General features: G+C 31.4%; 1 protein-coding gene across 1 annotated transcript; it reads left to right on the forward strand.

The window, feature by feature from the left end:
- Positions 1-7,609: 7,609 nt before the first annotated feature.
- LOC134727068 (uncharacterized) lies at positions 7,610-13,827 on the forward strand. The gene is made up of 3 exons (XM_063591453.1): positions 7,610-7,750; positions 8,995-9,018; positions 9,839-13,827. The coding sequence occupies exons 1-3, from the start codon at positions 7,666-7,668 to the stop codon at positions 13,693-13,695; spliced, it is 3,966 nt and encodes a 1,321-aa protein (XP_063447523.1). The 5' UTR covers positions 7,610-7,665; the 3' UTR covers positions 13,696-13,827.
- The last annotated feature ends 1,151 nt before the right edge of the window (positions 13,828-14,978 follow it).

The following is a 14,978-nucleotide window of genomic DNA, read 5'->3' on the forward strand; positions in this document are numbered from 1 at the left end:
CAAAAACATTAATTAATCTTGAGAGTAGGGAGATCTCAACTAAGTATTTCTAAATGCGTGTTTTGGTGATATTGCTAGTGTTGTATTAAGATTAATGTCATAGTAGATTTTATCATATATTTTGTAACAAGGTTTTATATTTTTGAATGTATTTGAATTACATGTATCTGTGTTCAATTTATTTTCATCAAGAAGTAATTTGATACTTCTGAAAGTATTTGCATATTTAAAGAACGTTCGTAAGCTTCTAGTTGGTTGTAAATATGACACTGGTCATCACTTTTCAATTTCCATATGCACAATAGCTGTTTACAAGGAAGAATATAGTGAAAGAATATGACAGTTGTTGTCTTTTCGTTTGATGTGTTTTATTATTATTTGATTTTTTTTATCATTTGACTAGGTACTCTCCGTTATGCATTTTCCATGGAGTTCCGTTTTTTTTTGGGATTTTACTTTTTCCATCTGAATAATTTTAATTTGTTTAATTGTAACAAAAGCTATTAAAATATAAAGTTCAAAACTTTCTATAAATAGCTTAACACATCTAATTTGAATTGGTTTTTTTATTTTAAAAAACCAATCGGTGTTTCTCCTTCAATGTTACACATGTTACATGAATGTATGCTATTATGAATTTGATTTGCATTAGTTTTCCATGTGTTATCCAATGCACATTGCCTCAAATGTATTGTTGTTTTATATTTACAAAATTGTAATAATTATCTTGTTTGATTTAATTTTTTATTTGAAATAAACTTTTTAAAACTATTTCGAGGTAAAAAAGAGGAAGTGATTAACTAAGTTTTGAAAGTTCTTTTATGCTACCTGGGTTCATGTTAAATAAGGAAAAGTTTTCTTCAAATGTATCTTAAAAGAAAAGGGGAACAACTACCCAGTTTGCAAAGTGTATTGTTCTTTATCGTCTGACCCAGGATATTTGTACAGCTGATGGGAAATTATCAATATTGATGATTGCAAGGCATCCTGCCAAGTAATACTTACATTAATTGATCCGTTTAACTTTTTTCGTTTTTATTATCCAAAATGAAGCTGTAAATCATTAATACAATTTCTATTTAACAAAGCATGAAAAGAGATAGTCGGGAATGTATAAGGATATTTCACATTTATTTTGTTGTAAGTGCTGAATAACTGTTTACCTTATTTAAATTTTGATAATATATTATAATTAACATTCTTACTTCTAATTATAATATGCAACAATGTGTTGATATTGGTACACGAATCTCCATGAATGCAAGCATATTTTGCTTTTATAAAACTATCTACACACCATAGACAAACCCTGACTTATTACAATCTGAACTACAGTATTTTCCATCACTCTCTGTATATTTTGGAACCTACCATTAATTCTGTCCTTGTGGTAGTTTTTTTTTAAATATAAACAAATCTCCGGCACATTGTCCATATCCGTTCCATGTACTTTGCTATAACTCACTTACTTTTGAGTGTGGTTTACGTAGTATATAATGGATCAGATATGATCTCTGCGCCGGATATTGAATATAAACGACAAGTTTGTCAGCTAACAGATCTTTTTTTTAGCATATTTAAGTGGGTGTTACCTACGACACGTAGGCATTTAAAACAAGTGTGCGTCTATTTTCGTTAAAACTGCTAATTTCTGCCGTAATATTTGAGGTTATCAAAGAGTTCAAACCATTTCATTTTGTAATGTTCGCAAATCGAAGTCGGTAATATATTTGAATATGCAAACAATATACTAAAGTTACAAACAACATTTTGAAAAACAGTAAACAGCATCAATGAATCACGTACATTTAATGGACATTAGTAAGTAGTAAAATAACTATATGTTTCATTATTAGATAACTTGAATATTTTTCGATCGAATCTCAATGTTTGTCGTAAATATATGATAATACATGTGAATATAATCTGATTTTGTAATACAAATTTAAATATCATACAACTGATAATTTGAATATATCATGCTGATTACAGTGTCATTGACATGTGGGTCTGGCAAGTATAAAGTTGATGCCATTGAGACAAAAGTTGGATTTTTTTTTTCGTGGCCCTTTGTGAGAAAATTTATCTTTTTGTGTTCATGATATATTTTCATATTTCATTAAAGCAATTAATTAAAAGAAAATCAATGTATGGGATGCAGTTCATAATAGCTTAAAGGAATTATGTGTTTGTCTAGTTGTAAATCTGCGAGAGTATCATCAGCAGCAGCACTTGTTCTTTTTGTACAGTCATAACAAGGGTTTGCAATTAAATTTTCCGCTGTTATATCAATTAATTATTTATCATCTAAAGTGCAAACGTCTTTATGTTACCCTAAGGCCACACCAATTTGATTCCTTGTTCGACGGACCCGCCCGCACCTATTTTTTCAAAACAGCATTTTTTTTTTTATATATTCCCGCTTCCCGCATCCGGAAATGTAATCATGTCCATTTCCCGCACCGTTTTTTGGTTGTAAATATTATAAAAAGATATCAACATTTGTTCTTAAAATCACAGTCTAACCTTTATATAACATTTTAAACTTAAAAGCACCCCACCACACTGTGTAAATATCTGTGAGAATATTTGTTTTAGCATGAAACCTATTTATCCAAAGTGGCAGTGCTCCGATATAAATTTATAACAGCGGAAATACCTGTGAAGAACAAAAAATTGGTTGTTGTTAGAATAAAGTACAAAGAACTTTTGAAGGATTTGCCTTCAACTGCAATTATATTGTATGCTGGCGAAACAAAACTATCCATAGCCGCTGCATGTTTATGCACCTGTTCTGATGGATTCAGGGGCCTGTCGTTCAGCAGTTTTCGTTTGTTGATGTTGTTCATTGGTATTTTTCCGTTCAGATATATAAAATAGATCGTTGGTTTTCCTGTTCGAATTATGTACGCTAATAATTTTAGGGTCCTTTTTAGCTTGCTGTTTGGTCTGTATCAAAGCCGTGTAAAAGGACGTACTTTGACCTGTGTTTGTTATTATCAGGTTTTGAACAACCCTCCCTCAGACAAGGGTCATTTTACTGATATAGAAAAGAAAATAGAAATACCCAGGATTTGTATAGTTCTTCTATACAAAACCTTTGAAATCTTAGAATTTTGTACTCGAAAAGAGGAGAGCTACATCATATTTTAAACAACTTTTCTAAAAGAGGGGTCCACTTATTTTGAATAGCATTAAACTGTTAAAGTAAATGTGTTAACAGGGTTAAAGTTCAGGAATATTACAAAAATTCTTGGACATGTTTTGACCATTAAATACCAGATAGATGTATAGTACTTTGAGAAAAAATGAGCCCTTTTGTACAAACAAGTATATGATAACTTATATTGATCCATCATAAAACATGTTAAAGGAATATTTATAACATTAAGGGGCTGTCCCCAAACTGATTATGACTTGGATGGAGAATTGTCTCATTGTCAGTCACACATACATAGACCAGATTTAACTATTTCTTGGTGAACAGAAAAAATATTTCAGAAATTCAAGAAATGCCAAAGTACAAGTGACTAATCAAGTTTTAATATTGTCAACACCTACTATTTTATGTTTACTTTTCAAGCTTCGCCTAAAAAAATTGCAAATTAAATACGTTTTTTATAAAAAATCATTAAATCGCTCGCTCGCCCCAAATTATGAAGTCCAAAAATCCGTAGAACAACAAATAAAACTGGTGTGGCCTAAACAATTTTAAATATATTTGTCATGCTAAATCTCTTTAAATCAAATAGCTCTTCATATGAGTGAGAAGTTAATTATTATTAGCATTATCTTTTATATATGGGTGTGCGCGTTATTGGGGGAAGGCAAATCGTGCAAGCACTTTCGAAACAAAACCTTTCAAGAGCGTTTTCTAGCATTGTATTGATATCGCTGCTTGTTGATTATATCAAGTCCCTCAGTTTGGCATCATATTGTTTTTCTGTGAATTAATACTGAAACGATTTATAACATAACTCCGTTGAAAAGTTTTGCCAAAAATATATTGTTTAAGACAATAATTGATGTATTTCCGTTGCTTTGAAGTGATATAAGTTATAAAGTAATTAAAGTTGTTCAAATCTTTATCGATTCAATTGAATGACCGTATTTTTTCCATGTTGTTTATTTACATTTCAGGCACATCCGGCAGTTATGAAAAATATATTCTTGTGAAAGCTAAAGGGAGATAAATATTCACAATGAATGAGGAAAAACAAAATCTCATACGTTTATTTTATTTGGTAAATAGTATTGGATCGGATGCAGCCAGGGTTCAATTTGACCTCATTTTCCCTCCGAAATCATTAATTACAACGTTAAGTATAGCAAAAAGTGATATTTGTAAGTCGTACAACAAAAGAATACTTGCACAGTCGCAGATAGATATACTTTTTCCTCTTCCTCCTGGTAAGTAAATATAAAAGACGCCCGACATATCTTTAAGGTGGTACCCAACACCTGCACTAAAATTAAATTGGTTCATTTAATTTTCATAAAAATTTAACGAAGTATTTACTTTGACCCTTTGACAAATATATAAAAATTTCAAAAAAATTGAACCAACCATTTTATCATAAAAATACACTGGTTAATTATCAGTTTGACAAACTCCAATGTTGATCGTGGAAAAGCTTAATTATTAGAGATTTCCAATAAAATGACTTTACTCGACATAATCGACCTAACTCAACGTATTTCGTCCTACTGCATTGAAGCATGATGGAGGGGAGCATACACTGCATGCATGTTTTGCTCTTTGAACACGCATTGTTGCTGGAATATGCCTTCAGTAAAAATCAACCACAACTAATTTTTTTACTCTTTAAATATTTTGTCATTAAACTTTGAATGATTTTATTAACATAAATACTATAATGGAACAAGTACATTACCAACTTGTAATCAAACACACCCATCATTTCTTGTCATTTCACTTGACCCATATCTTAGTTCTACTCACATTATTAATTTTAAAAACTACCAAGACGAAATTTAGCATACAAATATTAAAATAACGAATTCCGAAGCGAGAAGGTTGCCTTTTTGTTGTTTTAAAAAGATTTAACGTTTAAAGTAAATTCCAACACACCCGAATGTAAAAGGTGTACTCGACTTGTAAAACAAAATAATATTTTTCTATAATTTAATTGAAGATAATTTGATGTGGGCAGAAATTCATATCAATGATATATTTTTCAAAAGTACTTTTTCGTCTTTAACTATACCAAATTATGGGGCGAGGTTTTTGTTTACGTATACCTAAACTTGCATCTGAGGATACAGGGGTAGAGGGCGTACTCCCCCCTTTCGATCGATAAATAAGAAATTAAATATTATAAAACATTAAAAATCGAAAAGAAGAATCCATCTGATAACGACACACAAAATCAATACAAATATCAAATAATAAGTTCATTAAATTTTGCAATTATATCTGAAAATCAAAGTCATTGTCAAAACCATGAAAGACAACTCCAATGAATCGTATGATAGGTAAAGATACGTATATATACGTGGTCTAATGACAGTGAAGTTTAGGCGGGAATCTCAAGAATCACGTGAAATATAAAAATCATGATTTCTTTCGTTTTTCATCATCTTAGAAATATTTGATATTGATTAAATTTATTATGAAAGTGTTTCCTTGTTTATGAATACTTAGTTAAAACTTGAGTAACGCATTTTACAAAATTAATTGGTTAGCAATAACCGGTCCCATTACGTGCGTACGTCGAGTTAGGTACGTATGTCATTTTATTGGAAATCTCTATTATTCCCTGAACAACTTAACGTAATTAAAACGTTCAGCTGATATTACAGAGTTATCTCACTGTAGTATAAGGTACCGCCTGAAATCATTCTTTACATCTACCATAATATATAATCTGCAATAAAACTCTGTGATCCAAAAAAAAAGGATTTGGCTTTCAAAACCCACAGCAACGTATTAATTATTATCATGATTATACAGTAACAAGATTATGTGTACTCATGTTATGAGGAATTAATGATATTCAAAAGATTAATGTAATGACATGGTTACAATACCAATAATAAGAGGTAGATTTGATAAACAACTGATTATACTTTTTTTCAGATTTCACTTCGTCAAAGTCATATGACATTACATTAATGGTCTTTATTTTGAGACATTTGTCCAACTGTAAAGAACCAATTAATGGATTTGATCATCTGCCACCACACATTGAAATTTCCACTGCAGCTGATTTTGCAAGGCTTAAGCATTACAGAAACAAATTAGTACATTCTAGTAGCGATGAGGTAGAAAACAGAGGTTACAAAACCAGTTGGAAGGACATAACAGAGGTAATTATGGTAAATTTACGTTAACTTCCGTGTAATTTTTGTGTACGTTAACGTCCATGTCATTTTGGTCGCGTGTGAAGAATTCTGATTTGCAATTAAACCTTATGTTCTTGTTTGCATGCATTTTTCTCATCTGATCAGTAACTAAAAAAAGTTATCTAAATTTTGATTTCTACGCAAGTTTCGATGGATGGAAATTAATTATAAACACTTTTTATGTTCGGTGTTTTCGAATTGCTTTAACTTCTGCGTTTACGTTCAACAGGGATGGTATTTAAAATCTTGTCAAATTGCCCAACAGATGATCAGCAAAGGAGGCATAACTCTATTTCAGACTTTTCTTGGTTCAGGTGTTGTGCAGTTTTCGGATTTTCATTACGCCTTGCACTAGTTGTTTTCTCTCCGGCCTTTGAATACATACATGAGTTTGTGACAAGAATTAGTTTTATAATGAAAACAGTAATGGTAAAATCAATTATAATTTATTTTTCGTTCAAATTTTCAGTAAAAATTCATATTTCAAATTTGTATGCACTGTGAAAGTACTTTTATTTCGTGATTATTGTGGGAGGCTTTATGCACGAATAAAGTGTCAAGCGAAATAAAACAACTTTTTTCGTAAACAAGATCCACTGCAGGTTTGACTACTTAGATACAGCCTTAACATATTATAGTATATAGAAACAAATCAACAAACATACTATGAAGTCACTTATGTATTGGCGTAGGTCCAGTGGAGCATGTAACACTTTATATAGGATTTTAATTTTAAAATCACATAAGTTGTACGACTTATCTTATGAAAAGCTAGTTTTAAAAGATGGTATACAATTACTGTCTTTTGATGAGGTAAATGTGTGGTTTTATTGACTTTTGAAAAACTGATATTCACTGAGGCCAACGGCAGAAGTGAATATCAGTTTTTCAAAAGTCAATAAAACCACATATTTAACGAAACAAAAGACAGTAAATGTTTTATTCCATATTCCGAAAGAAATGAATGTAATAGAAAATATTTACCAAAAGCAATTGTAAATCAAACGTTTTTTTTTACCAAAATTGTACACGAAAAAGCACGCGACGTTTTGCGCGGTGAATATCCTTTTTCAGCAGGTGAATATGCTTATTTATTCAAATTCCAATTCATATAGAAAAACCTACTAAAAAATTATAAATATGGAATAAAGTTTATTATTAAACTTACATTGGTATACTGATTTGTCCCATTAGTATTAGAAATATAATGACATTTATATATTCTGATTATCAAAGGCAATATACAGACTCGGTGGTCAAGTGTTTAAAAGTCGATGTGAAGAACTTGCCGGTTTACAAATGACAACTAATTTAAAAGCAGAAGTAGAACGACTAAGAGAAGAGCTACACTGTCTGAAAGAGGAATTAACAAATGACAACAAAGGTATTTTAAACAAAAAGTTATGCTGAATGTTTGAAACATTTTAAATCAATCTGCATATGGAAACTTATATCATAACAAACAAGATGACACCACACTTAACATCATTACATTTATAGCAATCAAACCAGGAAAGCAAATATCGCAAACTAATATTTTTTAATAATTTCGAATCAGCAATTCTCTTGTACTATTTCATTTAAGAGGGCCGAAATTCGACACAAGGCCACAGTTGTTCACCGATGTTTAAATCTCACATATTGAAAAGGGATAGAAAACTCAAGGTAGACAACAACAAAAAAGGAATCGCTTTTAATACAAAAGGAACGAAATAGGTACGCCGAAATAGTAAGTACAACACAGCAGACGAGTTGACGGATATCTTTAAAAATCAGACTACGCAAACATATCGCTACAAGTTGAGACAAAGATACATCAAATCAGTCAACCAATTCGTCATGTTTTCAATGTAGATTAGTAAATTTATTCATTACCGATTTTATTAAATTTTCTTCATAACTCTGTGGGTGCAAGTTTTATCTTTGTGAACATTCCGTGTTTGTGAATTTAGTAAAGTATCAACATGCTATACTATTATGCATTAACTGAGATACATGTATTCATGAAATGACAGATCACCTCTTAAATTGGCCTTCGCTTTGAGATGTGAACATAATATAAAATTGGATTTGTCTATGTTCGTTCATTGATGAATTGGAACTATATTATAATGAAATAATAATTCGCTTGAAGCAGGCAGTTTGGTTCAATTTTGTCAATATACGATACGAAATACCGGTGATGACTCATTCACCTACAAGTTGATAATTTGACCTCATTGAATCTGTATCCTTATGACCTTTATCTAACATTCTTAGCTGGGGATGGACGTGTTCTTGCCATGATTTTTCAGTTCTATTTTGACTTAAGTTTGAATACAAGTTTAATATATTCCGCATTGTTTTCGCGTCAGGACAGCTAACAATTGGTAATGGCAAGGACTATAATGCATTATATGTGTCATGTCCTTTAGCTGATAAGTAACATGCTGCACAACACTGTTTTTCTTAGAAGATTACTATTGACTAAGTCAAGTCATCTGTATAAAGGCTTTAATGGAAAAAAATATGAAAGCAACAATAACCTTAAAATACTAAATACATTTATATACATGCTTCATACGATAAGAATGTATTAGCAATTTTAAAATTAATTTACTCTGAAACACATCTTGTATCCTCTTTCAGAAAATCAGAAAAAGAAACGTTACGGTGAGTACATATTTGTTTTGTTTAAATTGTGGATGTGTCATTAAATAACCAGAAACAAAATATTTTTAAGAAAACATACCATTATTCTATCATATCCAACAAGTTGGCAGTGGGAAAAATATGACAAAACAAGTTTTTTTATGCTTTAATATTCAGTTCATTTGCGATGGTAATTGCATTAAATATTGTTGAAAAGTATTCCTCGTATATATATATATATTGCACATGTAAGCTCGTGTAATTTGAAAATCAAGTTGGAACATTATTCACTGATAAGTATGCTTTTGTTATAGCCGTGAGTTTGAGATGACAAACTCAGTGGTTCTTTTATCATAACAGTTGTAAAGTCAACAATTTTGTTATATTATACATTATTACAAATTGGAATGGCAGTTAAAGAAATCTCTTATTGCTTTGGCACATTATCAAATTCCAAAACGAACAGATATTTCGCATATTACACTGACAGCAAGTTAGACGAAGCACAAAAAGTATTACATATATATAGTTGATGCCAGACCTTAAAAAACTTTTCCTACTACACAGACAAGTCTGTTCACAAAGTATGGTTTGAGTTGTTAATATAGCCACGTTTGCTCTTTTGTTTTATGACCCTTACTAAATCGAAATAATAGGATTTCTGTTGATATGTGGTTTGCTATAACTCGTTTTCACATTTCATTTCGGTCCCACCAGAAGAAAGATGACGGGATTGTGGTTACGGCAGTGGAATCATATAGTTTGACAACACTTAATTCATGATTATTTGTTCATTTTTATATATATTTGCAACCTGCCATGATCATGATCTTTTTTGCAGTGGAGACGTGTGCTATGGTGGAAGCATTGGAAAAAGAAAATACATTCATTCCGACTCACACATTGGATGTCGGTTTAGAATTGCTGAAAACGAGAGGAGTCGTCCTGATAACTGGTATGGCCGGGATTGGTAAAACGAGAAATTGTTTTGAACTGATGAATATGTTTTGCTCTGAAATAGAACCTAAATATCAAATGATTAAATTAGAGAATCTCAGTGAATGGGATGAATTTATCGATTGTAATAAAAACTCCATTGTTTTCATTGACGATTTATTTGGAAAGACAAACACCAATTATGACAAAGAAATCCATGAAAAAATCCTGAACCAAGTTAATGCGTTTGTCCAAAAAGGTAACATTAAAGTTATTATGTCTTCAAGAGACACAGTGAAACGAGAGTGTCAAAAAGTTATTGCGAGTCATCCACTTTTCCAACGTTGTGTAATTGACCTTAATACTGATCCGTTCCAAATGAGTGTAGAACAGAAACGTACGCTCTTGATCACTTATATGAGAACAAATGATGACTTCAAATATACAAATGAAGGATTTGCAGATACAACTGGTGCCATCATTTTGAATAACATTGATATCCATAATATTGCTTCGTCTAATTTTGTAATCGGGTTCCCACAAGCGGTTCTAATGTTTGTTCATGAAAAAAAGTATATTAGTCTAGGTACCGCATTCTTCAGCAGACCTGACGAACACACCCTAGAAGAAATAAATGACATAAGAAGACGGGGACATCTGAATAACAAGTTTAAAATTCAATACAGCTTGTTAGTTCTCACAGTTTTAAATGATAACTGTTTTGATACTTCCCCTGCCGATGCCATCATAAAAGTCAATGACATAATTGATACAATATATGGAGACACTATTAAGATTACAAAACTTGATTTAATTGATTCCATTCATACTTTACAAGGCAAATTTTTCCTAAAGCATCAACATATTGCCATGTTTGAACATCAATTACTTTTTGAAAGTGTTTTAGTATCCTTTGGACAAATAGACATGAGCAAAATTATACCAGTTGCGAGTTTTGAATTTATATGCGAGATGATAAGAACAATAGAATACAAATCGAAAGAAGGCGAGGTAGTTTTGCTTGTAATTGAAGAATGTACTTACCTTCTAGGCAAAAGAATTTCATATCTTATTCATAGAGAGCATAAACATGAAAAAGCAGCTCAATTGATACAGAGACTCGTGCATTCTGTATTGATTAAATCGAAGAACGAGTTGCTCATTGATTCCATACTACAATCATTCGTAAATGAAAAAAATGAGTGTTTTTCCGAACGTGGAATGTATTCTTTGGTCAGTTTTGATGACACGACTTCAAGATTAAATAAACGTTTTTCTAAATCGGCGTTTCTACCTGCCGAGTTTCTTTTATATTTTGCGAGAAAACGGGGAGACGAAATACTGTTTGACATTGCTTTGAAATATATAACTTTAATTTTAGAAGGAGATTTTGATATTGATAAAAAGACATTATGTAAAACAATATTAACCAAGTCTATATATCTTCTGTGTGCATTTGGAAAAGCAGATATGGTTGAAAAAACTATCAAAGTTGCTTGCAAGTATTGTATTCCTATTTCGCACGATGATTTGATTGCTTACCATCAATTTGGCGGAGAAGTCATCAGTATGCATGAATGCATTGAGAGAGCGTTTTTGTTTTCAAATCTATCGGTTTTGCAGAGGCTGTTGTCAAGATATACGCTTCCTACTTTCAACATAAATGAACTTGTAGAATCAATGATTACCAGAAAGACTTATCCTCAACCACCACTTGAATCCCTTAAATGGCTCACAACAAGTCAGCACTTAGACAAAAAAATTGTCTTAAAATTAAGTATAAGGAACAACTTTGAATATATTGCAGACTTTTTCTGGGATAAATCAGTAATGCTTCAGTCTGAGCTATCAAACTTATTTATAGAATGCTGCAAAAATAGAATATATAATATGATTCCCTGGATGATTAGGAGGGTCGAGGTCAATAGACACGATGCAGCATGTGCAATACGTTATTTGCTAGGAGAAGATAGATTTCCTTTCCTAGATGATTCCTATCAAAAGCAAATTGTCAAGATCATGAAGATATTCTTTCATGAGTTTGATCTTTCCAAGGTAGACATTAAATCAACAATTAAATTAGCAAGCAAAAACGGGTTTTTCGAAGTAGTTATTCTGTATTTTGAAAAATGGAGTCCGTGTAGTTTTGATTTGCCTGCAATTTTCAACGAAGCATGCGAATACTGTAATATGAACATGGTACAATGGATGTTAGATTTTGTACAGCATAGTTGCTTAAACTTCACTACTGCATTTTTGAAAGCATGTGGTGGTAACAATGGATTTAGTCGTTTCAGTTATATATCCATTGTGGAATATAATCATAATAATGATGAAAAGGAAGATAAAAAACGATTGAAATTGGTCATTAAACTTTGGAATTGTGTTGATGACAAAACAATTTTTAATGCTGAAAATGCAATTGAGAAAGCATGCATTGTAAAACGATTTCATATCCTACAATGGTTGCTTGAACATATGAAACCAGAACACGGTAGTATAAGTCAAGTGCTACAAATTTGTTGTGAAAATGGACAGCTAGAACTTATAGAGTGGATTCGTTCTAATATTAAAACTTCTGTTAATGATTATAAATCGTGCCTAAAATGGTTGTCATCATTCAGAACAAATTCAACAATCGAAATTGTGTCGGCGGAAGGGAAAAATAGGGCAACAAATGACAATTTAACTGAAGTAACGTCCGAAAATACATTCCAAACAAAACAAATCAAACTGGTCTCATTTATATTACAAAATCAAAATCACGAGTCTTTATGCATAGCTGAATCTATACAGAATGCTATTGAGAATGACAACAAATGCATCATAAAACTGCTGCTTGAAAAATGTGATCATAGACATTTTAATATGCAGAAAGTTGTGGAAGGGCTATGTCGTTTAGCACATACTGATATTGTCAAAAGTATTTTAGATAAAGGCAGTTATAAAACCCTGAATATGAATTTGGCAATGATTATGACGTGTGTCGGTGACTTCAGAAACATAAATAACAAACATCAACGAATTGGTCTGATTGCTTATCTGTGGAATCACTTTGATCAAAAGTTGTATGATTTGAATAAGGTTATAGATGCAGCACTTCAACATCAATCATTTTATATAATTGAATGGATTTTAGACAATATTGACCAAGATCTATATGACATTAATCAAATTATGTTAATTAGTTGTCGCTCAGCTTACATCGATCTTGTTAAATATCTATTCAATGAATTTGAATTGTCGGACTTTGATATGACAACTGCATTGATAGAGGCATGCAATCCATATCCTCTGTACCATGGAATTATTCAACATGCACATTCTACAAATCGAGTTGAAGTCGTTGATTTAATTCTTTTTCACTGTGGTAAGGATTCCTTTGATTTGCAAAAAGTTCTGAATACTGCTCATAAACAAAAAGCCTATGACATTGTTTCTTTTTTCTTAGAAAACAATGTGTCTAAAGAAGTAAACATTAAGATATTAATGCTTGACGCTTGCAAAGATGGATATATCCGATTGGTGATTTGGTTATTGCAAAACTATACCGCAAGGGAACTTGAAATACAAAATGCCTTTTTCGGTGCTTGTGTTGGGAGGAAATTTAACAGTTTCCAAACGTATTACGATAGATTAGTCTGTCTCCGTTACCTTTGGGACAATATCGATCATAGTTTATTTGACACTAAAACTGCACATAAGCAAGCACAGCAAACAAATAATGAAAAAGTAAGTGCCTGGTTACTCACTCTTGAGTAAACAAAAACTTGAATTTGATTTCTGAATAACATGTATTAGTGAAAAATTGGGAAGAAATTTACTGAGCTTAATTAACCTTCATGATAAAAGAAATTCTGACATTGAGAAAAATTTTGGAAACACTAATTCTGAAAACTGCTTTATTCGGATAGTTTGAATAAAAAAAGTGAATGAAATAAATTCAAAATTAATCATTGAATCATGACACCTATTTTTGGTACCGTTTCCTGCCATTCTAGTGTACATAATACGCCACGTCCGTCTTAATTATCAATAGTGTTAGTCTATAATAGAATTTCTCCAAGAGTAATTAAAAACAGTAATATCGTTACATAACAACAAAAAAATTAAATAGTAGGACTTTAAAACTTCTATAGAGATGATATCTGTTTCAAATAAAGGTAACTAATGATATGTATAATTTGTATTCTTCTCCTTTTGAGAAAATAATCAATCAGTGAAAGTACCTCAATCGTATATCTTTACTCGTCTGTAATATATGTTTATTTAAGAATTTTTGTACGGCTGCATAGTATTTGTTTGCGGAAATTGCACTTGCTAAACTACAGATTTCATAATACTCAACTTAAAAATGTATCCATAAAAAACCAAGGGACATAGTACATATATTTTACACAAAAATATGGCTGTTCTTCTGCCTTTAGACATGAGTAAAATTTATACCATAAATAACCACATAGACATTGGAATGACATAAACTGAAAACAATTCAAAACAGAAACTATATGATGTATACTAAAACAAAACAACAAAATAAAGTAATATGACCAGACATACAACAACGACAACCAGTGAGTTACAGGCTCCTTCAAAGGAACAGGCACATCCAAATTGTGGCTTGATCAAACATAAAATTGATATTTGTGGGCGTTCATTACCCCATAAGCAGGTAAAGTCTCATACAGTAATGAATATAAATCGGTTAAAAAATTACCAGACTGATAGTTATGAGAATAAAATAAAGATTGGAGAAGGGAAATGTGGCAAAGAGACAACAACTAGACCACAGAGCAAAAGAGGCCACGATTTATTCTCAACATAGTGAAAACTCTGGCCCCGGAGGCGGACATCAGTTAGCCCCTTAACAATCTGTTAAAGGAAAATTCCGAGATTTTTTACTTATCATCTTAATATGTTCGTCTTTACATGAAAAACACAATCACAAAGTTTTATATTTAAATTCCTTCTAATAACGGAGGAAATCAAGTATTTGTAACGTTTTTGCTTGACTTGCGAGAGTGGGTTGTGACGTTTTAGCCCGA

The sequence above is a fragment of the Mytilus trossulus genome, chromosome 7 (genome assembly GCF_036588685.1).
Source record: "Mytilus trossulus isolate FHL-02 chromosome 7, PNRI_Mtr1.1.1.hap1, whole genome shotgun sequence".
NCBI classification, from domain to species: Eukaryota; Metazoa; Mollusca; class Bivalvia; order Mytilida; family Mytilidae; genus Mytilus; species Mytilus trossulus.

Excerpts from the sequence above, each read along its gene's own strand:
- LOC134727068 (XM_063591453.1), top strand. The coding sequence starts at position 7,666 with ATGACAACTAATTTAAAAGCAGAAGTAGAACGACTAAGAGAAGAGCTA. Across the intron at positions 7,751-8,994 it reads ATTAACAAATGACAACAAAG|AAAATCAGAAAAAGAAACGT; the intron begins GTATTTTAAACA and ends ATCCTCTTTCAG. Across the intron at positions 9,019-9,838 it reads TCAGAAAAAGAAACGTTACG|TGGAGACGTGTGCTATGGTG; the intron begins GTGAGTACATAT and ends TCTTTTTTGCAG.